Genomic DNA, 27,534 nt, shown 5'->3' with positions numbered 1-27,534 from the left:
CCGGGGCGCACCCGCCTGCCAGCCCCCTTCCCCGCAACTGGTAAGGGAGCTTAACACTTGCCCCCTTCCTCACTAACGAGCCAAGGGTGGGCAGAGACTCCCGGCACCAAGCCCTGGTAACTATCTAGAAGCAGGTCTGCTCTTCCTCACTGTGGAATAGAGCCTCCTGGAGCTCCCTCAATACCTGTTTAGGGGAGAGGCATCCTCAGACCCCAGTTTCGGAGGGTTGTGAGAATAACCCTTACCACCCGCTGCTACTGAGGAAATTCCTTCCCCAGCTCTTCCCCAGACCAGATAGTAAGAGGGGAGTCTTCACAGAAGAAACCCCGTATGCCCAAGAGAGGCAGTTCCCAAGATAGAAATAAGCAGGAGCTCCAGATACTTACCTAGTAATTTTAATTATTTACATCTGCTCACCAGGCAGCAGAGAAAGCAAAACAAGGGAGAGAAAGCAGAGGCAGATTTAGATATTATTCTTCCCTTTTCCAGTTGCTGTTAACCACGGGAGATAAAGGTAATTTCCAATACTGACCTCATCCTCCTTCATCCCAAGGAAGATCCCCCATTCCCTAATCCCAAGAGCGTTTTCTTCAGATATCCTGTGCAAGGAGAGAAGACACACCTCCCAGTTACAGGGAAAGGAAAAGGCAGATTTCGCTGATAATATCCACAGAGATAGCAAGAATTTTTTCAGAGAAAGAGATTTGCCCACCCTTAAGGACAAGGTGCACCTAGAGGAAAGAGAAGAGAGATTTACAGGTAGGGAGATTGGGGAAATTGATCTCTGAAATAATCTGACAATCGGTGAAAAGGCTGTCTCCCAGGGGAACACCCCTTTAGTAGTTAGCTGGCAAAAGGGAGAGAGGATCTCCATCCTGGGATAAAACCAGCAGTTTTAGGGGACTGACAATCCCAAGCAGATTGTTTTAATACTCAAGATCCTGATTTCATCCACAATCCCTTCGCCCTCAAAATATTTCTTGAAGAAGCTCTTGGAATAGCTGACAGCAACGCTCTGAGGATGGGTCTCGGAGAAGGCGTGTGAAGGGCAGCACCCCAGAAACCAGCACTGAAGATAATCCACCTCCCTCCAGAAAATCTTCCAGACAGAGTGAGTGACCACATTGTATCACCTCTCTATTCCTAGCTGTCCTTCTCTTTCGCCTTCTGTCCTTGTTTTCCATGTCTCTTCTCTCACTGTATCTGCTTTCCTTTTAATCTTTTCTCTCTGTTTCTAAACCTCTCCCCAGCCTTCTTTTTCTGCATGTCTTTCTCCATCTCTCTCATTTAGCTCCCTTATATGCTACATGGGATTGACCTGATTCTTTCCCTCACTTTTTAGCTTATGGGAGACCTTAGCCCTATTTAATTGTAAGAAACCTCTCTGCCCTTTCCCTTCTACTCTCTTTCACTGGTGTATTCATCCTAGGCTCAGCCTTTATCATCACCGGTGTGAAATTAATTTCTGTCATTTGGGGGTCATTGAGAAGGATAATACTGGCCAAAAAAGTGTTGAGGAGACAGGAGCAGTGATTTGTAGTGCTAGCATCCAAGGATGCACCCATGGGGTTGGAGTGTCAGTTGTTCTCCATGTGGGTCCTACTATGCTCGTAACTGTGGGAATAAAATCATTGTGCGATACAGACCTCTCTGTGCTTGGGAGCTGGGTGTACAGATCCCAGTGCTAGTACTCCAAGATGTGTGTCCTAATGTACCTAGGGGCTGTGGGATGAATTCTGGAAAGAGTGCCCTTGAGAGTGGGTTCTGTGGTGCTCAGGGGCCTGGGAATGAAAATCGTGACAGTGCTGGTGGAACCTGCTCTGAAAGCCAAAAGAAGCCATTCCGTTGCCACCAGTCTTCATCTGTGTGTTATGCTGTGTTCAGGGGCTAGGAATGTGAATCCTAATGCTAGTGCCGTGGTGAGCCAAGCTGGCTGCTTTTAGTAAATGAGGCAGATAATTTCCAGTCACAAATGAGTATTCTGACACTAACGTAGTGATTTCCTGAGAAATCGAGTCCGAGGGAGACTTCATCTCAAATAAAGCCAAAGCGGATTCCCGTAGCAGAAGAATTGTGCCTAAGGATATCTCACCTGAGATATTCCTGTTTCTGTCCTCCAGTGAGACAGCAATGAGGAAATCCAAGATCAGAGGGTCCTTGGCGAGGACAGGAACCCTTCTGGAATCCATTTGGGAGCACAATGGTTAACTGGGAGTCCCTGAAGAAGGAACTCCTTGGTGTAATTTGCTAGCAAGATCAGACAAAAGATGCCAGGTCCCTCCAAAGTGATTCCCCATTTTGGCAGAGAATTTTGACAGTTATCCGTAGCTTCAGAAGGTGCCTCTTTCTAAGGGAAGGCTGAAGCATGAAGCGTGCATATATGCTGGGGGTACTGTTAGATGCCCTCCTACCTGTTGCCCTATAGTTACGCAATCAGCCTGTTTTGAGTACAGCTGTGTTATCTAGCACAAGGGAAGAGATAACTGAGGCATTTTGGCCTTTGTACATTCAACGGGGTAACTGACTTTTCATGCTCCTGAGGTTAATTTACGTCGCGCTGCCCCCTTCCTCACAGTAATGACTTGACATTTTTCAAGTGCTTTTGGCTCTGATGGATGCCAGGGCACTTTGCAGAATATATATGCCAGCCTTACAAAATTCTGCTCTCCCACAACAATTATCTTTCTGTATATGAAACGGTTTTTTCTTCGTTATTAATGATAAAGATTAAGATTTTGTATTTGCTGCCTGAGCTTTAAATATTCATGACAGACATACAAGGCTGAAAGTCGTATGCTGTAGAGTAATTGTTATTTATTTGTTAATTGCTGACAGGGCATTTAGTGCTGACTTGGACACACAAAATTAAGACAATCTCTGCTCTGAAGATATCGTAGTCTAAAATACAGCTATACAAAAGCTAGGACATACTGATAAGTTTAAGGAAGGGAATAATTTTTAGAGAGCGTAGCTCTTCAGTGTGATCATGGTATTTACATCAAATGTTTATCACAGGTGAAAATGCAGCTTTCTCTGAGGTGAAATACTGCAGCTGTTCTGCACCATCTATTTTATGCAAAAGTATCCATAAAAGAAAAAAAGGGAGAGTATTATTTATCTTCATAAAAGTGCAAGGTACTTTATAGACATATTTAAATGAAAGTGCCGTGTCTTTAAGTGTTTACATTAAGAATGTTAAACCTGAACACCTAAAATTAGACTTTAAAAACCATATTTAGGTACCTAAGTAAATAGCCTAAGTCTTATAAGTGCCCAGGAACGTAGAGTTGACTTCAACAGAAGCAATGAAGTCTTCAACGTTTGAGTAAGAGACACTTACTTATGTGTGTATGGGTTTGTAAATTGAAATTTGGACATTCATGCTTCCAGAAGTTGACTTTTAAAGTTGAAGCAGTCTGATCTTGGCCTATGTGCACTCGCTCATCTGAGAACTGAGTGTGTGGCATTTCTCAGGTAAGCCCTTAAGTAAAAATGAAATGAGAAGATCTAGAGAGTTAGGTGAAAAGGTTTGCGTTACTGAAAGATCATGAGGTTATGTTTAAGTATGTGTTCTGTAAGTTCTTGGGTTTTATCTTGAAATCTGGTTCTGTAGGCAAGTTTCTAGGACAGAATAAGGAGTCAGAAAAGTTGGAATGAAATACAATAAACAGTTTGAGGAGTTTGTATATAATTTCCCAGTCCAAGACGGGGTTGTGACTACTGTAGTAATCTTTTTTTTTTTTTTTCTTTCCTATAAAAATACAGCTGAATGCTCACATCTCTGGAGAAGTTTTTTCTTACCCCAGAGGTACAGGTATCTTTGCTTACTACCTCCTCCCCTAAACTTCAGCTGACCTTCATATAGTAGGAGATTCAGTCTGCATCACAGTTTGGATCTTTGGCCCTTTACTTCAAGTGTCAGAAAGGAGGTATGGGTAATGGCAACGGTGATATGGACAGCTGTCCCTCAAGAGCAGGACTGAGCTGATCATCTCATTTTACACAGCCGTCAGACAGGAGTTACATCTCGGTCATTAGCAACCAAAAGATGCAATGCTTTTGGACTCATTTTTCCATTTGCTTCTCCCAACCTTGGGTAGAATTGTAACCAGTGACTTTCACGCAGAACCCTCCGTGTTTTGTAGTACTCCATTTGCAGAATCTGTTGATGAATGATGCTTCAGAATTGAAACTTTAAAAAATACTGTTTCTAGCATTTTCGGTCTGGAAAACAACTTTGAAAATAGGAGTAGTGCCCAGATTAACGGACAGCCTAAAATGGTATCTCCAAAATGTTTGAACTCTCCAGTTGTGTTAACTCTGAAGCCTAAAGAAAAGCATTTAAATCTCTGTATTGCTGGCTGTTGCACGTTGTGTTATTTTAGCAAGAATATCCGGTTGATGCGTTCAGCCTCCAAATGCTTATCATCTTGGTAGGAGTCAGTATTGCTACTTGCTATCTATTCTGCTGTTGTTGTTTCCTTCTTCCTTCTAAGGGATATATGATGAACTTAAAAATCTCTAACATATTTCTGCCCTGTACTCATGTTTTCACTTTTAAAGGCAGTCTGTGTGTGTGTGTTACTGAGAGAGAGCAAGCATGCTGCAGTATGTTTTCACAATTAATTAATTGCAAATTTTCATTTTAAGTTTGAAATGAAAATTCAGAATACTGGGAATGTTTCAAAATTTGGAGACCTCGCAACAGAGTTTAGGACTGATTTAATGTTGTGTCCTGTGGTGCTTTGCCAAGATTTGAACGAGACTGTCATTTTATCCTTCTGTCTTTGACCTGCCCCATCCTCTACCCCATCCTATTATGAACCTTGGAGTTGGTGTCTTAAACGTAGACGGCGCACAGATTTTGCTGGTTCCTGACCTTTGTGAACCCTTTTCTGAATCCTGTCCTGGGCTTCCTAGCATCCTGTCACAGTCAGGTTCCTCTCCTGCACCTTTAAGGCCCAGCATGTTTCCACCCCGCCTACTTCTTTACTCTCATTTCCTCCTACACCCCACTGCTCCTCCCAGTTCTCTCTGTACAGCTCTTTGCATCTCATTTTCCATGCTGTCCCTTTGGCATTCTGGCCTGTGGTCCTATAAGCCTAAAATGCTGCTTCTCTCTTCATCGAGCAAGCATCCCTCATCTCCTCTATAGGATTCTTCACTGGCAGGAATCCTTTCTTACTACATCTCACAGGCCCTGCTCTTACTTCCATACCTGCATTTTGACCTGTTCTTGGTTTGGCTTTCATTAGATTATATGCTTGTGGACACATAGCGTTTTTTGTCTGAGGTTATGTCAAGAACCCTGTTCTTTTTTACCACTATATAATAAATAGAATTTCGTTCCTCTGAAAATATCCAGTCCTGCTAGGCTGGGGAATGGCACTTTGTCTCCATAATCCGACTCATTCGTTCTCCCACCCTCCCTTCTCCCCTGCCCCCTTCCCTTCCTCAGGAATAGCTGGATTTTAGTTGGTTAGAATGAAGAGCCCTTGCGTTACGTTCTCGGGTTCCTTCCAGCACTTCAGGATCTTGGTTTTGAGAATTCAGGTGAACAATTTGTGCAAGGCCCAGTACCTTGTTCCTCATCTTTCTAAGCTGGGTGGTTTACTTGATGTGAAGTCAAGAAATAAGGGAATGTGTGTTCTTTTTTGGCCCTTTTTTATGTATAAGAGAGACTGAGTAATGAGGGAGAGGGGGAGATGACGAGTGAGAGCTTTTATACCTCGAGGAAAAAAATATTTGCTTTTTTGTTTTTTTACAATTAGCAATTCAAATTTTGTTTATGCTCTCTGCTGTATAAAGACTGTGGCTGATTATAGCAGAAATATGTAATTACTGTTTAAAGTTCAAATCTGAATAATTGGGAAGGAATCTGAACATTTGTGGTCACAAATTAAAGGAGCAAAGTTTCTGAATTCTCAGTTTCCCCCAAAAAACTATTGTTAAGTAAAACCAAAACAATTCTCCCTCCCCATCAGGAACTTGCAGAGAAAAATAAACAAGCTGCTAAAATACCTCTGAAATTCCCTTTTTCTCTACCTGAACAAAGCAGACAAGCTTTGAATGTAGAGAACTGGTCTGGGATTTGGGAGACTTGTGTTCTCTGCATGATTCTGCTACTCCTTTGCTGGCTGATCTTGGGCTGTGCGCTTCTCCATGTATGGCTTCCCATTTATCCTGGAATAGGTTATTCACCCTTTATAAGGGTTCCAAAGTATAAGGATGAAAAACACTTTATAAAGGCTGGTTGTTCTTCTTGCTGTTGATTACTTTAACTACAATGTGATATTGAACTCAAAACCTCTATATGCCACTTTTTCTGGCATTAAGAAACAGTGAAAGCGTGATGCCCCAATTAATTTTTGCTTCATGGAAGCAAAATGTGACTCCAAAACAGAAAGCTCTTGTATGATGTCTGCGGCCTAGAACTGTTTTTTAAGTTGACTTAAGTATAGATATACTGACTCCCTTGAAGCTTCTCCTAAGATCTCTAATGACCTTTTCTTGGCCAGGTCTCAGGGTCTCTATTCCATCTTCATCCTTCTTGGCTTCCCTGCTGTTTTTGACACTTGATCGTGCCCAGTCTTGAAATCTTGTCCTCCCTTGACTTTTGTGTCAGTATTTTCCTGGTTTCCCTCCTACTGTTCTAGTCATTCAGTCAGTAGCTTCTGCACTAAGCTATTTACCTTCTTCCATTTATTTTTTTTCACGAGTTAGACACAAAGACCCACCTCTGGTATCCTCTCTTTGCTTTTCTTTACCTCCTTCATGCCAGTGATATTAAATTATGCAACTTGGCATACCACCTTAACATCTTTTTTGAATGATTTGCTGCAAGTTTAAGACTGCTGAGGCCAAGATGGAACTCCAGAAAGCTCCTTTGAGATTTCCCTTTGTTTCCTGCTTTCCTCTGTTGCGAGCCTCCACAGTTGGGCCTATAACATGGGTTTTCTCGCACTCTTCTTGCTCTGCACATACAGGATAGGGGCTCATCTTCCAGTTTCATGGCCTGAATCTCCTGCTTCTTCTTTCTTGGTCTCTTTGGGGTAACCCTTACGCTTTCTCCTTCATTTACCATCCTGGTTACTGCTAGCTGTTCTTGCTGGCCTCTGACAATTGTGTTACCTTCTTGTCTTGTTAAAAACTCAATTACTGAAGCTGTCCTCCTGGCGTGTTTTCTCAACATGTTGCCATCTCCTCCTTGACAAGCCTGTTTGTTGGCTATCATCCACCACATAAGGTTCCAGCTTCTTGTACTCACTCTAAGGGGCCTTCACATTTATGTTTCTTCCCTATCTGTCACTGTCTCTTATATGCGCAAGCATGACATTGTGCTTTTCCGTTTCTTGCATGAGCACCTCTTCACATTCTTCCTCAGCTGACTCATACCTTGATAGATGTAGGAAAATTGCCAGCCAATAGAGGCCAGACTTACTGGAAACTACTTATTTGCATATTTGAAAATTATTCAAAAGGTCTAACTGATACTCAGCGGTAGTTGTCTTATTACATGTACCCTCCTCTCCCTGGCTTCTTTTGTAAAGGATGACTGCAAAAGTAAATAAAGATCATCATGAGCAAAGATACATCGCAAAGACTAGGAAGGTCGGGGTTGGAGCAGAATAATATTTACTCGCAGTTGCAAGGTGGCAAATGTGGCAAGTATGTGTGTGGAAGAAAGGGGCTTCTTTCAGTATCTGTAAGGAAATGAACAGGAGATTTAGTTTGAGGATGATACACAAAATAGAGCATTTTCTTGAGTAGGATGCAGAAAGCCAAGTAGCAATACTAATGTTTTAAGCCAGAAGAAACTGTTAATGGGTGTGTGTTCCTTGCTAGTGTGGTTCTGAATCCTCTTGACCTTCAAGCTTGGTACAAATCTTTACAAGTTGTGAGCCTGGCTAGGGATTGTCAGGTGTTTTGTCTCCTGGAAGACAGTTCGGTCAGTTTAGTTCAGAATAACAGCTATCAGAATAGTGAAAAGGAATTATGTTAAAACAGTGGCTGAGATCTAATTTATGAGCTTCACACAGTATTACTTGATTCTTCCGATCATTCTCCAACTTCAATTTCCGCTGCACTTTGCTTCCAAACTCCTCTTTAACAAGCTTTTCTGCAGTGCTTCGGTAATCTTAACTCTGGGAGCATCTGCCGTATGTACATTTTGGCCACGTGGTATCCGACTAATCTGCACTTGATACCAATTTCCTTATTTTCTATGAATTCAGTACGTAGTTCTTGCTAGTGCTTGATACCCATTTCCACAAGTGGGACAGAATGGGTTGTGGCTTGTTTCAGCAATTATTGCAGAGTTCATACTGACTAATCTGTTTTCAGTGGTTCAGCCTTTGGTGAACAGGTTCTGACCACGTGCAGTCAGATTTTCATTTCCACTATGCCTGGCTGGCATTCATTTAGACCTGGAGGCTCTCTTACATACAAGCTTTGTAGTATTACTGTTATTAAACTGCAAGGTTAACAGTAATTTTTCACTGATAGACCCATTTTTTTAAATGGGAATAAGAATACAGTGTTCATTTATAAGTGCATGTTGCGTTCTTTTAACCTGGGTTTCTGTACCTATCGTTGCAACGATGTGAAGATCTTCTGAGCAAGATATTCTGCATGTTGATCTACTTCTGATGTTGTCTCTAATTTCAGAGACAATCTGGGTATCTCATCAGTGTTTGCATATCCTGTACTGAAGGTTTACTACTGGATGTGATTCTGATAGGCAGCTAAAATTGAAATCCTTCTCTTCAACCTGGGTGCTCCCACAAGGCTGTGGGAAATACCTTCTCTTAGATACAGTTTCTCTACCTGGTTTCCAAGGGGAAATTTCATTCCAGATATGTGCTCATAAATTTGAATTATTCCAAAAACAATAGGCAATACCTTTCTCAGTGTAAGAGTAATTGTTCTGTTAATATTCTTAAAGCAAATGCCAAAGATTTCTCTTGCCTGCCTTGGCATATGTTTAGAATTACAGCTCCTACTTCCAATGGTAAGATATTGCGTAGTGGTACTGAGGGTGGAGGGATGCTGTAGAGACAATTCTGCTGCAGTGATGTATTTTCATTGTGCTTCTTCAAAGTGCTTGGTTTACTTTTTACTTCAAATCTGTTGTTGGGAGGGTTGTCATGGGACATTTGGCTTATTATTAGAATAAATCTTTTATAGTAGTCTTATTACAAAGAAAATAATTTTCAGCTCAAAAGTATTTTAGGCATACCAGTATTCTCAGTATCATTTGCTGTTTCTTTTGACAGGTGTTAACATAGTCCCTACTTTCACTTATGCAGCACCATAAATAAGCAAACTAATCTTAACTTTGAACACATTTTTCAGACTGTCTGAGGGGTCTCTGCAATGTTTGTGTAGTATTTCTCTCTGCATTTTTGCTGCACGTTTATATAGCAGACAACAAAAATATTTGATTAGTTGGTCTTATTAAAATCTGGCAAGGCACTAGCTATGCTTGATCCTAGCCTTTTATGCCTGTAAAGATACTGTCTCCCTTGACAAAAGAATATTTTAGACTTTGGCTGTAATGCCATCTGTTGGTAAGTTTAAATAAGCAGGTCAGGTTTTGTAAACTATACCATTTTGTCAGTTTCATACAAGACTAGTACATAATTGCTTTTGGAATTGGATCCTGATGCACTTCCAACATGGGGGTTTTGGTGACTTTATAGTCCCCACAAGACTTCATGCTTCATTAGTTCCAAGAATGCATGCGCAGTCAGTGCCATTCATTCACTAAATTCAAAATACAAAATTATACCCTGCTTGTGCACCTTTCACAAAATGGAGGGAATTGGAAGGTCTTATGTTAAAATGTGCTGTTATGATACTTATGTAATTAGTAACTATTATGAAAACAAGTTTGTTTTCTTTTTATTTTTCCTTGGGGTTTAATATGAACCTTATGTTGTTGAGATTTCTGTTTGTTAAAGGAAAACCCTATCTGTGTAACAATTTAGTTATAACAAAACTATTAGTTCAATGATATATATTAGGCTATACATGGTCTTAAAAGTTTTCATCTTCCTCTAACTCTGATTTTTCAGTACGACCTTAGTGTGTCGTGTTATAACTTCTAGCAAACTTCCAGTTCAGGATGCCATTACTGTACCACCTGTGCTCTTTTACAGAAAATAACATTGAACATTCAAAGCCATTCCGTCTTGCACACTAAGTAGTTTTGAGTAGGGGTATAGAGTCAGACCACTGTGACATGGACGGACTCAGATTGTGACAGTCATAATCGTATAGGTGACAGTAACTTCCTTTGGTTTAATTCTTTTTTCCTTTGTGGTTCATGACTAGTGAGAACTCTGTGGCCCCTGTTACCACATCTGCAAGCCTATAGTTTATTGGGGAAATGTTTTTCGGCTTGTTCTACTGCTCCCAAAGAAGGGAAACATGGTTTTAGGGTATGATGATTTAGCTTACCTCTTTACCCCAGGGACTGGTTTTCCTCCTTTCGTATGGCACTGCAGACAGAAGCGTACTTTCAAACTGCAGTGCTTTTCTTTTGGTTTGCTGATATACTAACATGACACCTACCACTCCTTCCAGGTTAAGTTTCGTTTTATGAACAATACCCAGCAGCCTCTCTCTTCCTTCTGGGTTTGATTCCAGAACGTAAACATTTCCTGAAGGCTTCTCACAAGTAGTTACCAAAATGATGGATAACAATTTCAGACTATGCAGGTAATCGGTATCCTTTTTTCTGTTTTCTTACATGAAACAAATATCTCTCAGTGAGGATGTTTGCTTAGAGAAGATAAGATTTTGAGTGTTTTGTTCCTGCCCTCTTAGTTCACACCTCCTTATTTTTGAGGGAAAGCAGACGTCTTAAAATGGCAAATTCTTCTTCCTGCCAGAGTTAGCAAAATTGATTCTTTTCCCCTTTCTGTATTGGCATAAGAATACAGGTTTCTTGCATGTGTAATTTACACAAGTATGTAAAAATTGCCTTTTTCCATCAAAGTAAAAGCTGTCCGTTTCTCCATGCATGTGGTATTCTTGTGTGTTACTTTTCTTCCTTACTTTTTGAGGCAGTTTGCTCTAATTGATATCCCACTCACCTTTGTGTTTCAGAAGGGTTGCAGTCAAACGGTTCTTTTTTGCCAGTTTGTTGGGTTTGAGGGTTTTTGTTTGTTAAATACCTCAGAAGCTAGGTGTATCTCTGAGTATATTAGATGGATATGCTTCGTTAGATCACTGGATCTGTGTTTCAGGCACCTAAATAGAAGTGGCCTTATTTTTATACGTGTTCTACAGCAATGTCTCTCACTGCTTGGTAGTCTGTTGTGCATTTCTTCCTTCTCAAAGTTTATGTCGAGAAACCTAAGTTGAGTCTCCTTTGAATGTTTTGCCAGTAGTGTTCCATTAGATTGGAATAGCAGCAAATAAAGCAACAGTGAAAGTAAATATAGAAAAGTAAATGTAGAGATTTATTCTAGAATATGCATCTTCTGTAGGCTGTGCACAGTGTAGTTTCATTCATTGTATGACTGCTTCAGTCGTAACTGATTCTGACTGGCCAGCCTTTGAGTTCAGCCTTAGATAATGTTTCAGGCTATAAATGTTTATTAACTGCATTCAATATGACCCTTAGAGTGCTGTTCCCCACATTTCATACATTTTTCAGTCCTGATATATAAGTGGCAGTGATCTTGGATAAGATCTGACTGGCTTAGAGCAAGTATTTGCAAAATAGCAGGGCAGGCAAAGTACAGATTTCTTCAGTCCAGTGGCAGGGATAGTACAATCTGATAGACAGAAGGCTGCCTTGCATTTTCAGCCTGAGGTTCGATTTGCTAGTTGCAAATATTCAAAGTAAGGCAGTAGCTTTCCTGGAAAGCTATAGTGAAGTATTACTAGTCCCAAGTGAATTAGCGGTTTTTAAAAGGTATTCAGTGCTGGGATTTTCTTTAATGATTATTACATTTTCCTTATGAATTAGACAGATTCTCATCTGCTTAATTGTAGTTTTGGATCAGGGCTTGGCTGTCATTTTTGCATCTCTCTGACCTGTCTTGACTTGGGGTTGTACTGGAACTAGTTAGTACTTGAGAAATGAAGACTCTGCAGTCAATTTCCAGCTGTTGATGGTGGTTATGACTTGGCTACCTTACCCTTGGTTTTTAAAGTCAGCCAAATACATAAACAGATGCCATTTACCATGTAAAGTTGGAGATTATGAATTCTGGTCTTCGACTTTCTTTTTACTTCTTCAAAGTTAATTCTGGCTTGCTAATGTGGTAGGATTTTTTTAAAACGCCCTTGATTTCAGTTCAATGTGTTTGTTAGTCATTAGTATTTTTTTTTCTTTGTTTGAGTGGGATCATAAGAGAAGAGCTTGAAAGAAGATTTGCCAGGCAATAAACTGGGAGGGGAAAGTTGGAAGAATCGTCAGCTGCTCTGGTCTGGCTGCAGTCTTGTTTTATCATACCATTAAGTAGTGTCAAGCTGGTGTACTGCTTGGATCAGGTGAATGAGAGATGCAGCACAAATTATAGCAAGTATTACTGTTATAGTAAGTATTCTTTCAAATAATTCAGTAGCCAATTACACCAAATTATTTTTGCACCGACAGTGTTCTGGAATTGCCACCTTACCTGAGTTTTGACTATGCCTGATTATTACAGATCCCATATTGCCAGGATACAGACTTACAAACCCAGTAACATGATCAAGTTTAAACTTGGAGAAAAAATCTTATTCCACTGCTTTGAAATTTCCCATGTGATTGTTATTGGGTCTGAGTCTTCACTTTCTGTCCTAAATTACTGTCTAGCATATGTGTTCTTAAAAACCTGCTGTATTTTTACTGAAAAGCAGTTGTTTCATTACTGGGTGATTAGTGCATATGTATACACAGATTTATTTTTTTTATTTAAGATTTTGGGATTTTGTTTTCTTGTCAAAGATTTTTATAAACCAGGGAATGAAAATATTCAGATTCTTAGCGTGGGTGTAACGTGACCCAATTCTAACCTTGCTTGTCTCCCTGACAAGTGTATTTTACACAAATACGCAAAATTGTGTATTTGACGATTGGCATGTTGCATATCAACCTTACATTTTACTGCATAGCTAATCATCCCAAATGCTCTACTGACACAACCTGGGTGAATCTGAAGCTCTATGAAAACTGCAGTGTTTTCTTCTGCTTCTTGAATTTCTTGTGTTTCAGATTGGTATCTTAATCTGCATAGGCTTTTATAACCTACTTTTCTTGGTTTCTGTGCTTGTCTTTAAAAAAGAAAAAGGGGGGGCTGGGAAATTTGTATTTATTTTACTTTGGATTTGTATTGTTAGCACAACTGATATTTCATAATGGTTTAACATGCATATGATAAGCAGCAGTAATTTGTTCTCTGATTGCACTGTGGAAATTAAATTTATATGAGGCACACTTACAAAATTAAGGATTCAACTGATATTTAGTTCATGTTTGTTTTCTCCCAGGCTGAATACTACTTTTAGTGAGGGCTGTACCTGTAAAGTTACCATGCAGATGTAGCTGTGTTTCAGTTACGTGGATACCTCAGCGGTCTGTCCATCCCCACTGGATAAAAATACATTGTTGCTTTACCTTTGTATAATTCAGGAAGGAATAGTGCTGCTTTTTTTTTTTTTTTTTTAATTTAAAATGTTTGAGATTAGATCAATTCAGCCAGAAAGAGCTATATTCGATAAACAATGACTTGAGGAGGGTGGATGATGGAAAGCCTTTTGCAGCTCTGATTGTCTAGTTAGCTGTGTAGCAAGTAGTCATCACTATCATATGTGATAGTGTGGCAGATGAGTAGATGGATAAGTTAGTAGCAGTTGGGCTTTTCCTTTCCTCCACAGACAGAAAAATGTTTCCACTCGCTACAGATACTGTAGTGCTGCAATTTGACTTCTCAGTCTGTGTGCGTATGAGCGTGAGTGATAATGTTAGCTGTGCAATTAGGAGGTGTTTTCTGAGCCCCAGGGCCTTGGAGCCACAGCTTATGGTGGTTGAGGGATGGATTTTGTTGGGGTATTGTGTAAGTGTTTGAGCCCTAAGAGGTGTGATGGGCACATGCGTGAAAATGGAAGGTTTAGTGCATACAAATGTGTTAGAGTGTAGACTCTTACGTGCTTTTGTGCTGTGAGAGCACCTCAGTGCAGAAGTGCAAGGTATAATGCATATGGTTGTGGGGGAAGAACAGGGAGCTTCTGTGTCAAAATGCTGGGTGCATCTGTCTCTGGATCTGTGCATCCACACTGTGTTATTGTCAAATACCTATTTTTAGAAGGAGTATCTAATTGGTATTCATGCAGATGGGTGTCTCCCTGTCTCATCTGATCCACTCATCTGAATGATGCACTTGGTGGGAGGTGTCCACTGATGAATCTTTCGTAGGCAAAGTGCGTTCATGTCGGTCTGTTCTCTCTTACATGTACTCATGTGTTTAATTTGTTACATGAGTGTGTACATAAGTATGTGCATGTGTGTTTGTGCATTTACCTTTTGTATGCACTAGCATGCTCAAAGATAGTATCATCTAATCCTCTAAAAAGATTAATTTCAAAAATGAAAGACACAGAACTTGCAGCCCTTCAAGACATGATTCTTCTCTTTATGCAAAGAATAAGTGCAGAGCAGTGCAGGTTGTGGCCATGGAAACTTAGCTACCTCAGTCCAGACTTCAAGGGATTGCTCCTAGTATAGTGATGCAGCCAATTATGAGTAAGAATGATGATCTTTCTGCTGCTTTGACTACTACAAAAGACAGCATACAAGTTTGTGTGCTAAGTGTACAAGTTCATGCTGCTAAATATTTTCTTCATATAAAATAATTGTTAAGTAGAAAACCCTGGGTACAAGCACTAGCCATGTTGGACAGGTGTGTTTTATTTTTATGAGGGGAAATATATAATATTTATGAGCGGAAAGATCCTGAGTCTGTTTTCACCCTGTGGCAAACTTGTTGTGTGACTTTGGACAAGTAAGTTTTCCTTGTGTCTCAGATTTGGGGAAAATACTTGCCTGTTATACTGAGAATTAAGCAAGATTTAATTCAATAAAATTATATGTATGTTTAGGAAAAATGGGTTATGGTAGGCAAAGCTTTAACTATTACGAGCTTAATATAGTCTGTTCCACCTTGACATGGTAGATGTAATTATCTATATATAGTATTATGCATGATCTTGGTGTTTTAAAATGAGATATGTAATCCTAGCTCTAAGGAATAGATTCATTATAATGTCACCTGATGCAAAAAGAGAAGCTAGGCCTTAGGGAGAAGTGATTCTTCCCCCCAAATTAAGATAGTCACAGTCCTGACTTTTCCAGATGATCTAATTAAATTGTGGTTTGTATATGGCATGAAGGACTATTCCCTTTTAGCTATGATTTTCCTCTTACCTGATGCAGTAAACCTACTGGATTACAGGTGATCTTGGTGAAGGGTTCCAAGGTTATATTTTTTACGTAGTAAAGGAGTGAATGTGATACAGCTGCTGAAAAGGCTCCACTTCCTTTGAATAGATCTTAGTTCTTCATCTGGGAACAGTTGGGATGCTCTGGGTAAGACCGTCCTAGCAATGTTACCATCAGCACTGTCCCAGCTACTATCGGCAAGGATGGTCCTCCCAGACACACAGTCATAGGCCTTTTTGGATGATTCTGTCTGGCTGTGAGTAAGGTCTATGAAGTAGGGTGATCTTCACACAGGTATTTGTGATAGGGGGAGAAGCAGAGGAGGAATGCAAATGGATGTTTCTGTTCTTAGGGTTCAACTTGTTTGTATCTCAGGAGTTCCCTTTCTGCTGCTTTCTCCTCACAGATACTCCTGCTTCCAGCATCATGGCCTCTGACCTGGAAAGCAGCCTCACTTCCATAGACTGGCTCCCACAGCTTACTTTAAGGGCTACTATTGAAAAATTAGGGGGTTCCTCACAAGCAGGACCTCCAGGGGCTGCCCGAAAGTGTCCCCCAGGCTCACCGACAGATCCCAATGCCACCCTGAGTAAGGATGAAGCTGCAGTGCACCAAGATGGGAAGCCACGTTACAGCTATGCCACTTTGATCACATATGCCATCAACTCATCACCTGCCAAGAAGATGACACTTAGTGAGATCTACCGTTGGATCTGTGACAACTTTCCCTACTACAAAAATGCTGGTATTGGTTGGAAGGTGAGGAGTTGCATCGCTAAAGTACCCTTTTTGTCTAATTGCAAGACTTGCTTTCTTAATTATGTGCAAAATATCCTCACTGAGCAAAATAAGAAGATGTGAAACTAAGTTGATGAACTGGAGAAAATGCAGAGCTGGAAGTCCCACTTTTCTCTAAGAATTTTGTTGTATGTATGTGGTGGCCCCTTAAGAAGGAGCCTGCAAACCCCCCCCAACAACAACCAAGAAAAACAAACACCCCTCCCCGCCCCCAACCTACATCACTACCAACCTCTGCATCACACTGATACTATTTTCATTGCACCTTCTGTAGATGTATAGGTGGTTCAGCCCCATATTATTCATCCTAATCTGTCCCTCTCCTTTCCACAGCTTCTGTTCTGCTCTGTTCCGGGTATATGTAGTGAGCTTTCGCTTTTGAGTATGCACCATCCTTCTATTTTCTCTACCCGTTCCTGGGCATACTCAGAAGGCTGTATGTTTTTGTTGTAGCACTTAACCTGTATCTCTTACTCTCTCATCAGAACTCTATTCGTCATAACCTCTCCCTGAATAAATGTTTTCGGAAGGTGCCTCGACCGAGAGATGATCCTGGGAAGGTAAGAAATCTGCATGCTCCTGGGCAAGCAATTTAAAACTGCAGGGAATAAGCCAGGGTTGCCCTTTCTAACTCATGGTTGGAATTTGAAACCTAAAGTGTAGGCAAAAATGGAAGCAGTAGTAAGATTTACTGCAGTGCTTTGGCTACAGAAGCATTCACTTAAAGGGAACCTGTAAAGGGGCCTTAATGGTTTTAGCGATTATTCTTCTTATCTGTGATCTTCTGTTGACTTATCATAGAATCATAGAATAGTTTGGGTTGGACTTCAAAGATACCGGAAGAAAGAAAAAATGGGTTGAATGTACTTTATTAGTTTTGTTTCTTTTTCTTCTTGATCTTTATGTGTAAAACGTGGGTCTAGTCCAACCTGTTCTATTATGAAAGACCGTAGTGGCTGCTGGTGAACGGCAGGACTATGATGTGACATCATGGGTTTCATGGAGGCAAGAGCCATGAAGTGGGAGCAGAACTACTGTCTATTTAGACTGCAAAACATTTGATGTTGGGGAAAAAAATATCACCATCAGATAGTTCAAATCTATAGAAATCATTTACAAGTAAAACTCAAGAATTTACGAATTTGTTGGCTAAAGTAAGGGCTAATAAAACTCTGTTAGTATATATAGATTGTAAAGGGGAATTGCTAGCAAAACCAAGACTTGGCATCTTGGCATGCACATATTATTACTGTCAAAAAAACCCAAACAAACAAGCAGAAGGAGATGGTGGAGACAAGAAGTTGTGTATTTAGACAGAAAGATTGTCTCCTCCCCCCCATCCTAAAGTTACCAGAAAGGGCCACTTGCTCAGGCCTTTTATTTCAGGTTATATTTAAAGGACTAAGTGGTGCTCAGTTGGCATCTATAAATGGAAGTAGTATATCTTTGAAGATCACTGCTCAAAAATACCATTGATTATATGGCTTATTCCAGGAAATCCTAACTGACTTCAGTGTATATGTTTGCAGGTGTTCACTGGCATGTTGGGCTGGGTTTATAATGAAAACCTGTCCTGTGCTTGTCAATGATTATTCAGATTTGAATTGGAGGTTAAAATGGGCTAAGTCACACTCCAGAGTTCTCTTTATACTTATTCAGAAAACAATAGACATAACTATAGACTATTTTATGTTGAAAGGGACCTCTGGAGGTCAACACACACAGGTCTTTGTTGAGTTTTGAGTATGTCCAAGGATGGAGATACTTGTTCCAGTGCTGCACCACCATCATTGTGAAGAAGTTTTTCTTTATATCTGATTGTAATTTCCCTTGCAGTAACTTGTGTTTGTTGCCTCTTACTCTTGTGCTGTGCATTTTTGAGAAGAGTTTGATTCTGTCTTCTTTATAATCTCCTTACGCAGTTGAAGACAGCGGTTAGATCTCCTTAGCCATCTCTTGTCCAGGCTGAACAGATCTCTCTGTGTGAACTGCTTGTACATCATGTGTTGTAGTTCTTAACCATCATGGTGGCCCCTCTTTGGATGCATTCTAGCACATCAGTGTCTGTCTTCCACTGGGAACCCCCCAAATGGGCACGGTACTCATAGTGGAGTCTCACAAGCGTGGAAAAAGAGCGATCCTTCTAGCTGTCTCTGCCCAGTCTGAACATTGAGTTGGTTCCCATCAGTCAATAACAAATTCATGCTGTGAGGAAGGTACTGAAGGGGGTGTGCAGGCCCAAAATAGTTGGCCTAGCTTGGATCAAAACATCCTTTGCTCTTCTTGGTGTCCTGTCTTGGAGTGATGGAAATGTAGAGCATTCTGCCTTCCACCAGTAGCATCGTACCTCATTGTTCAATAAAACCCAATGCAAGAGAGGAATCTCTTTCCAACACCCAAGTTTCGGCTGTCTGATGTTCTGGAGGGTGGTCCTTGTGGTCCTAATGTTTAGTTAGTGCTGCATTCTTTGAGTCAGTAGTCCCCTGCTTCAGGACGCTCTCTGATTTAATCACGCATTCACCAATGGGTCTTCTTTCCAGGGCTCTTATTGGACAATAGATACGTGTCCAGATATATCTCGCAAGAGGCGGCATCCTCCAGATGATGACGTGAGTGGCGTTCTTTCCAGACAGCATGGAGCGGGAGGGGGAATTCCCTTCTTGTTCCAAGGAGTCCTTCCAGCACCACACCATGGTATCGTTTTGGGGGCAGGGTGTACAGATGGGGAGACAAAGGCTAGGACTGAATGAACTAGCAATGTACGTCCTGCTGATTGGCTGTTGTTGCTGCTGTTCAGTAGCAAAGTTAATCTTGTTTGAAGTCCTTTATCCTGACTCTTCAGTGACTAAGGCCCAGTCCTCCTCTTTTCTAAGCCATGATCTTCTACAGCGGGGGAGCTGGCTTCCCATCTGCAGTTTCGCTTCTCCATCTGTTTTTGATTTCTGCTCCTTTCCTTTTCTCTTTCTTCCCCATCCACAGATACCACAAGACTCCCCAGAGCAAGAGGCAAGTAAAAGCCCCCGAGGGGCTGTTCCAGTCAGCACAGAAGCCTCTTTGCCACCTGAGGCCACCCCTCAGCTGTCTCTCCAGAGCACTACCCCCATTGCCAACTACAGTCAGGTGAGCAGCAGGGAAAAGGATAGAAGCCTTACGGTGGGGGGAAAAGGAGAGGGGAAGGAGTGCGTGAATGGAAAAGCGAAGTGATGAGAAGAGAGGGAATTGTGAAAATGGTGATACAGAGGCAAAAATAAAAAGAAGGGAAGAAGCTGAAATTGCAGAGACAGAAAATAAGGAGGAAGTGAACTTCAACAAAGGGCTGGATGGGGATAGGATAAAGGCATAATGGTATTAGATAGCTGAAGAAAAGGCTGGAGCCAGTGTGCTGCAGAGGGACAGTGGTGGTTGATTTTCCTCAAAGAAAATGGCATTTGGGAAGATTTGTTGGGAGATGAACTAAGTGATACGGAATATCAGTGCATGTTCTACCTGTTTCTAGTCTCTGGATCCCTGTCTCAACTAGTACAAGCTAAAGGCCTTACTTCTACCTTCCTTAGCAGGGTGCAGGGCCTGTGGATGTTGCCTCTACTGTAGCAGGGGGGCAGGGCCGTGAAGGGGCCGATGTGCCACCCCCACTGTACAGTGCCAACCATGATTTCAAGTTCTCCTACTCTGAGATCAACTTCCAGGATCTTAGCTGGTCCTTCCGAAATCTCTACAAATCCATGCTGGAGAAATCATCTTCCTCTCAGCACGGTGAGTAACTATATGCGTCATGTGGGGTGGGCAGGTATCTGCCCACACAGTCTTGTCCACTGATCTATCCTTGGTATCTCTCAGATCTTTCCTCGTTTAGGAGCCTGTGCAAACAGACTTTCCTTCTTTGGCATGCTGTAATTAGTTCTGCCAGGAGCAGATAAGAAATCTGCATGTCCTTTATCTATTGCTCCCCCTAGTTCTCTCAGAATAAAGAGGATAATGATTTAAAAATACCTTGTGTTGATACAAAAGCAAATACTAAAATGGCAGAAGCTTAGAGAAATGAAGTCCTGAAGAAAAGCATGTCAGAGAAGTATTCACAATCTGTCAGGCTAGAAACCATGAGAGGGAGGGGATTGTTGCATGTGGAGTTTCTCCAAAAGGAGAGCGGAAAGTCCTCATTGCTCAGATCTGTTAAAACTAGGATTGTATAAGGCCTTGGAGAATTGAGCTTTGTGGATTGAGAGTGCGGAAGAGAGGCTACAACTCCATTCATAGCTTGCATTGCTGGGATTGAGGAAGCAGCCACCAGAGGGCAGAATCGCTGTAGGGATGAGATAAGACGTCCATGGAAAACACGTCAGAAAAATCTTCAGTTGTTGTTCCTGCCTTTAAACACTCTTCTAAATATTAGTCTGGTGTAGAAAGGAATATATTATTAGATGAGCCTTTCCCCTGTGCAGTCAACCATCATACAGTGCAGGCAAAGTTTGCTGCTGTAGGAAGAGCCTCCTGAACTTGTAGCTTCAGTGAAATAAAAATTTATTACTTTTACTGCTTTCATCATGCTGGCACTTGAGATTCCTAGTAGGAGCCCATTGTGTGAGGTGTTGTAGAATGAGCGAGCTACAAAAATGTAGATAAGAACCTTGATTCAGTGTGTACCTCTGTTTGTAAAAGCTTGGCAGCGGTCTGTGGTTGTTTTTTTTTTTTTCTTCCCCAAGTCTTCAGCTGTGAGGTAGTCTAGGAAAACTTGCAGTTTTTGAGGAAATTTTGTGGGCAACTTTTGAGTCAGCATGGCGGTATTCATCCTTTTGCCCCATCGCAGTAGTAGGATGCTCTAAGGCTTGATTTTTGGATCTAGTGAAAAACTGAGGCTTGCTTGTGGATGGTCAAGTAAGGGCACTCAAAGTAAGACATGGGTAGCTCAGGTTAGTGGCATGTAATGCCCTTCACTGTGATTTTTCCCGGAGGTTCCACAACGTAAGGGGAGAATGAACTGGGGAAGCAGACACGAGAAATGCTGAGCTCCTGATGTGGGGAAGGATGGAGAACACCGGATGCTCTTGCATGTAGGGGATGCCTGAAATACAAGAGGGTAGAAATGACACTCCCATTGAGTCAAGAGGAATGAAAGCAATAAAGGAGCCCTGATGCGTGCAGTGTGCTCTGTGTACAAAAGCAATAGAATGTGTGACCTCTAATGATCTGTGTGAGAAAAATTGCGAAGGTTCCTGACCAAGCTGCTTGTAAGACGGGAACTGAAGGGAGCTTTTGGAAACAGCAAGTCAGATTTATCAAGTTATCTGTTTTCTAAATGTTTTGTTGTTTAAGTTTGCTTAATGGTCATTTCTAGGAAAACAACAGGTGCATGAAATTTCAGAAGAGCATGGGTTACTTTGGTAAGTATAGGAAAAATCCAGGGAGGAATTTAAGTGCCCAACTCTGTACTAGAAGTTTAAATCCTGCTGGGGTTTTGTTGTAGAGGCTTTTGTTTTGAACAGAATCTGGAGCACAGTGAGAGCATAACTGTGCAAGTGATAGTTGTTGGCAGCCTGCAGAGGGCACTCCAAAAGCTTCATAAATAGCAGAATGAGCAGTGTGAAATTAGAGATGGATAATTTAAGCAGAGGTCTGATCCAGGCAGCTCTTAAAGCTCCCTCCTCTTTCTTCGACTCGGCAGGTTTCTCTTCTCTCCTTGGTGACATGCAGCCCTCCAACCACAACTACTACATGTACCAGCAGCAGCAGCAGCAAGGCCCCTCATCAGTGGGTGCTGCTCCCCCACTCCACACTCCAACCCCAGAGGGTTGCCCATCCCAAGGGGGAAAGCAGCAGGGTGGCGAAGGTTATGGCCCTCCACCAGTGATGTCCATGCACCCCCCCCCAATGCAGCATGGAGGCTACCACCAGCATCAACAACATCACCCGCACTCCCACCCACAGCAGCAGCCACATCAGCACCAGCAGCAGCAGCAGCAGTCACAGGCTTCAATCAACAATGCTGGCTTTGGTGAGTCAGGGGTGATGGAAAGAACAGCTGGGGAAAAGGGAGCAGAGAGGAGCCCCCAGACAGAAATTCCACAAGCGAGCTTTCCCTAAGTAGTGCCTACGTTGTGTGTGGAAAAAGGGTGAAAGCCAGTTATGATTGAAATCTGAGAGGGAAATTGCTTCCTTACTGAAGGAAAGGAGGATACATCCACACTGGGTTTAGGGTTCTGTTTAGGGATGCAGGGATAAAGTCAGGAGCTAAATTAAAAAGGAGGCACCATCCCTGGTCTTCCAAGGGAGAAAGGATTTCTAGCTACTGTAGCATCAGGCTCTTTGGTGAAGAGGAGCCGATCATTTTATATGAAGTGGTGGAGGGAAAGGGCAGTCTGTATTGGAATAATCTTGTCCCCATTTCATTCCAGCATTTCCCCCTGATTGGTGCTCCAACATCGATTCCCTGAAGGAAAGCTTCAAGATGGTAAACCGGCTGAACTGGTCTAGCATTGAGCACTCCCAATTCTCAGGTCAGTGTTGGCCTAGTGGCTAGGTCTAGTGACTCAGTGACTAGGGCTGTAGTCCAGAATATGTGAGTGCTGTGCCCAGATCTTTTTTTCGATGTAATTGTGTCAAGTCCATGGGTTTCTCAGTGACTCAACTCTTCTATTTGTAAAACGAGGTGTCCTACTTCATGGGTTCTGTTAAAGACCCTGAAGCACTTGAACACTGCAAGAGTTTGGGGCAGGGGGACTTAATTCATAAAAGTATGTCAGAAAGCTAACTGAGATTTTTCCCTCCTACTCTTCCCTCCCCTACCTGAGTCAGTGAGACAATATCCTAGATACGGAGCTCTCCAGGAGTTTGGTGACAGACTCGAAGCAATGAAGTTGGGTTTGTGGGGAGAAGGTAGGATTTAGGGGTAGAAGACAGAAACTCTTTGCAGGGAAGACCACGATGTGAGTGCTGTCTTTGACATTGTCCTTTGTCCCCTGCAGAGCTGATGGAGAGTCTGCGCCAGGCTGAGCGGAAGAACTGGACGCTGGATCAACACCATATTGCCAACCTCTGCGACTCCCTTAATCACTTCCTTACCCAGACTGGTCAGCTCCCTCATCTGATTGGCCCGCAGCAGCCCCCCCGAATCTCTGATTCTTGTGCCCTGAACAGTGGCAAGCAGGAGCAATCCATGAACCAAGGTAATTAGGAAGGAGACTAAAATGACATGTAAATGAAGGCCCAATTCTGTGAATATCCTAAACTACTTGCTGCCTTGCCAGGCAATGTAGCACCAAGCAACTCGGGGCTGGGCTGTCAGAGCTGTTCGTAGCAACTCAGCTTCCTCTGGCTTTAAAGAATTGGCATGTCCTATGTCTGTGGCCTAGACAGACTGTTATTATGTGATGCATACCATTGACAGGCAGCCTTTCCCGGCAGAAATACATTTAAAAGGTAGACCCATAAAAGGAGAAGGGGGTGGTGTTTTTTGTAGGTGACCAACAGAAAGGAATGGCAAGGTAGAAAGATTGCTATTCCAGATGGCAGGAGCTGTAGGAGCTGTGAAGAAGAAAGGTCTTGCATCCATGTTGGAGAAATACTGACTGGACAAAGAGTAGGAGGATGCACTCTGAGGAGAGCACAGAGGATATCATGGTGTTGATACAGCTGTGATGGTGTGTGTCATCTAGTACTGAACTAAATGGATGATATTGAGCCAGTTTGTGGCGTTCCTGGATGAAAATTTTCTTCTTTTACAATAATAGAGAAACTCCTGCTGGTTCCAAGAACAAGATCCCTGACCAAGCTATAGCTTGCAGTTAGGACCCAACAGCTGAACATCTCCTCAGTATCCCGTGGGTCTGAGTGAGTTGCTCTGTGGCTGAGCTGCCACCCAGTCAGGGCCAAGATAGCTGACCAGAACATTAACAGGTTTTGGTTTTTTTTACTCCTTTCCTTTCACAGTGAACTCCTATGGTCAGCCCCAGCCTCCCCATCTCTTCTCCGGGCCATCTCCTATGTACCAGATTTCCACCCAGGACTCTCCGGGATATAATCGCCCAGGTAAGTGGTGACATTGAGGCATATTATACCAATGAACACTGAAGAACTCGTTCCCAAGCCCTTTACGCATTTCTCCCAAAGCCCTTACTAATCAAATGGAGCACTGAGGGTAGAGAGGGAGCCTGGTCTGCAAGGGACCCTCTGTTTAGGGCTCTGCCATAGCTCTGGCAAACTTTAGGATTTCAGCAGCCCGATTTCTTTCACTTCACATAAATAGTCTTCTAGCTCAGCCTCACCCTCAGTTGGTTGCTTGAAGGCAACTTTACATGAGAAGCTTCTGTTGATGAAGTCCTTTGTGCTCTATCAGCAGTCAGCTGTAAGGGAAGTTAAGGAGACTGAAACTTAACCTCTGTAGAAGCTGCTGTGGAGAATTTCACAGCAGACCACCTACAGACATTGGTAGCTGCTGTCTGACAGGGAGAAATTCATGCCAGTAGTGTTCTTGCTTGTTAGACTGTTGGAAGGGAGAAGGCCCGAATCCCTTATGCTTTCTTTTGCCCGAGGGCCCACTGTGAAAAAGCGTGACATTGTTTATTCTAACTGTTCTCTTTCCTTTCTCTTCTTTTTTCTTGTTTTTGGCTCAGCTCACCATCTGGTCCCTCGGCCTCCAGGGCCTCCTCCAGGCGCCAATGAGGAAATCCCCGATGATTTCGACTGGGACTTGATCACCTAGCGAGTTACAGACTTGATAGCCCGTCCTTTGTGAAGGACGTGGGAGGGGAGGGGGACATGGGGTGAATGGTGCCAGCACCACCCTCCCCAGCCTCCCTGCCTTGCCTGTATATAGATATATATTCTCTATCTCCGCCAGAGAAGCCACCGCAAGATGCTGCCGAAGATAATCCTTCCTTGCGTCCTGTTTTATCTTCTTTTTCTTCTTTTGTTTATTATTATTGTTATTATTATTACCAATAATTGAGCACAGCCCTCCCCCTCCTCTGGTGGCCTCGGACGCATCAGATCGGCTCTTTCGTGTTGTGTGGTGCCCTGTGGAGGGCGGAAAGATGGGTCCTTGGTGCCACGAAAAGACCTCGGAAGGCTGAATCCTCGAGTGCATCTTTCTCTGCCTCCGTCATTTTGCGTTTAACAATCCCTCTTTCCCTTCAAGGTGGTGAATCTGTGTGGAGGGCGGAAAGATGGGTCCTTGGTGCCACGAAAAGACCTCGGAAGGCTGAATCCTCGAGTGCATCTTTCTCTGCCTCCGTCATTTTGCGTTTAACAATCCCTCTTTCCCTTCAAGGTGGCCGGTGAATCTGTCGTATTGGCTACTGGAGTGAGAGAGCCTAGTGGACCCTGGGAGCCTGTAGTTATGTTGTTTCGTAAATGTTGTAAAGGTCAGGGGGCTAAAGGGACACTGGAGGGGTGATCTTAGCTCTGTGAACTTTCTCGCACCAGCAGGAAAAGCAAGAAAAGAAGTAGAGTTCCCAAGTACAAAGAGAGGGTAATCCCTGAGGTAGGGAGAGCGGAGCTGAGCTGGGAGGGTAGACCTGAGTTTGGAGAAAGGAGAATGTAGCAGAGATGGTATTTCAGCAGAGAAGTTGGGTTTCAGAATGCAGTGCCATCTGTGAGGACTGAGAGAGATTTTGAGGGAATCCTGACCTATTTTCTACACTGCCTTTTGCAGCCTCCAGGTGAAGCCTACATACCTATCAGGTAAAAGAAGCAGTCAGGGGTGTCACATGTGATTCAGCAAATTCTGTTCCCCAGAGCTTTTAATTTCACCCCCCACCCCTTCAAGCCCTTCTTCAAAATATGTAGTGAGGCTCTTACTTGCATATGCAAATTTGGAAGTTTTCTCTATCAGTATTTGTTCAGTTGTTATTTGGCCCTCTGCCCCTCGTATTTCATTGGAGACTGTCCTTGCCTGTGGTTGGAGAGTGCCAGCAACAGGAGTCTTGTTGCGTAGGTGCAAATTCTCAGTCAGCAGTTCCCACTTTGTGAATGGGCTAATGGTGGGAAGAGGAAGCTGCTGCTCAGAGTGGAGCTGAATTAGGGGACTTCTGGTCAAGGGGCTGGACCCTCTGGTCAAGTAACTGGGAGGCCCTCACAAGTGGTTTTTGTAAGAGATGCATTAGAAGAGAGAGGACGAAGTGGGGCAGGTTTTTAAACCGAACAGCCAAAGAGTATCGTATAAAAGGGAGGAGGGTGGGTCAGGCCCCTTGCAGTTCAGCTGGGGAGATGGTGGAATCTGGTGTAAATCCCGAAGGATGAGTTTTGTCAGCACTTGCAAATAGGAAGGTGGAAATGGTGCAGGAGCAGGAGTGAGTGTTGAGATGCTTCCTCCCCAAAGCTGTGTCCTGCGTTCCCCTTTTTTCTGGTATGGTTCTGTTCTGTCAAACCTCGTTTCCTCTTATATTTTGTAAAGCCTCCCCCCAGCCCTTATATTCCCTGTTTACCAGTGAAGGGAACCAAGATAACACATCATGGCCGCTTGACAGACCTAGGGCAGGGGAGCAATAACCTCTACTCTGACTGCAGGAAGGTGGGGAACTGGCATTGCTTTTTAAATTTGTTGTAGGGATAAACCAATTGGATCTTTGTCAGGGAAGTGGACAGAGTCTCATTGTATTGGGGGGGGGAACTTTTTTTCTTTTTTTTTCTTTTTTTTTTCTTTAAGTGTGTGTTTGGGGGGGAGTTCGTCATTTGAGTGTTTCCAAGAGAAATGAGGAATCCCAGAGCCAACTTCAGTACGGGGTCAGCTGTTATCTCTGCTGCCTCAGGATGGGAATGATACAGCTTGGAAGCATGCGTGATGGGTTTCTGTGGAAAGTGGCACCGGAGACAGCCATGAGAGACAACCTCTGGTAGGTGCCAGTTAGTGCTTTGCAGAGGATGTTACTGAGACCTGGCCCTGGGGAAGTCTGAAAACACCAGAAGAAAAACAAACCAAGATGGCTCCTTCTGCGTATCCAAGTGCTCCTCATTTGCATATTTGCCTCATTTGCGTATTAAGTTGTGCCTCATTTGCATATGTAAATACATGCCGGTCAGTGTGCAAATTAGCCTCGTTCCTCTGCCCCTGAAATAAATGTGCGTTGTTAGTGCGTGGGAAGGCATCGGGTGGGTGGTGTGGAGCTCTGCAGGGTGTGCGAGTACCGGCCTGCAGGGAGGGGAGGGATGCCGGCCTGTCCCAGAGAGGGGTTCTTGCAGGCCCCTCCAGCGCGGTGTGGCCCCCCGTGCTTTGTGTCAGTGGTCAGGGAGAGAGGGGCGTGGTCTCACGAGTTTATTTTTGTGCATGCTTTCTTAATAAAAAGAAAAAGTGAATGTTTATGGTTTAA

At 42.8% G+C, this 27,534-nt stretch overlaps 1 protein-coding gene across 2 annotated transcripts; it reads left to right on the top strand.

The window, feature by feature from the left end:
• Window positions 1–6: 6 nt before the first annotated feature.
• On the top strand, window positions 7–27,534 carry FOXJ2 (forkhead box J2). Of its 2 annotated transcripts, none has more exons than XM_009290931.1 (12): window positions 7–1,111; window positions 15,843–16,195; window positions 16,720–16,794; window positions 18,775–18,843; window positions 19,214–19,354; window positions 19,789–19,987; window positions 21,894–22,223; window positions 22,624–22,725; window positions 23,194–23,394; window positions 24,158–24,256; window positions 24,841–25,364; window positions 25,497–27,534. In XM_009290931.1, the coding sequence occupies exons 2-11, from the start codon at window positions 15,863–15,865 to the stop codon at window positions 24,927–24,929; spliced, it is 1,638 nt and encodes a 545-aa protein (XP_009289206.1). In that variant the 5' UTR covers window positions 7–1,111; window positions 15,843–15,862; the 3' UTR covers window positions 24,930–25,364; window positions 25,497–27,534. The 2 variants fall into 2 exon arrangements, with proteins under 2 accessions (XP_009289206.1, XP_009289207.1); XM_009290932.2 differs by having other exon boundaries at window positions 19,792–19,987; window positions 25,497–27,532.

Source organism: Aptenodytes forsteri, unplaced genomic scaffold, assembly GCF_000699145.1.
Source record: "Aptenodytes forsteri isolate BGI_AS27 unplaced genomic scaffold, ASM69914v1 Scaffold286, whole genome shotgun sequence".
Classification (NCBI taxonomy): Eukaryota; Metazoa; Chordata; class Aves; order Sphenisciformes; family Spheniscidae; genus Aptenodytes; species Aptenodytes forsteri.
This window is presented reverse-complemented; position numbering and strand designations above follow the sequence as displayed.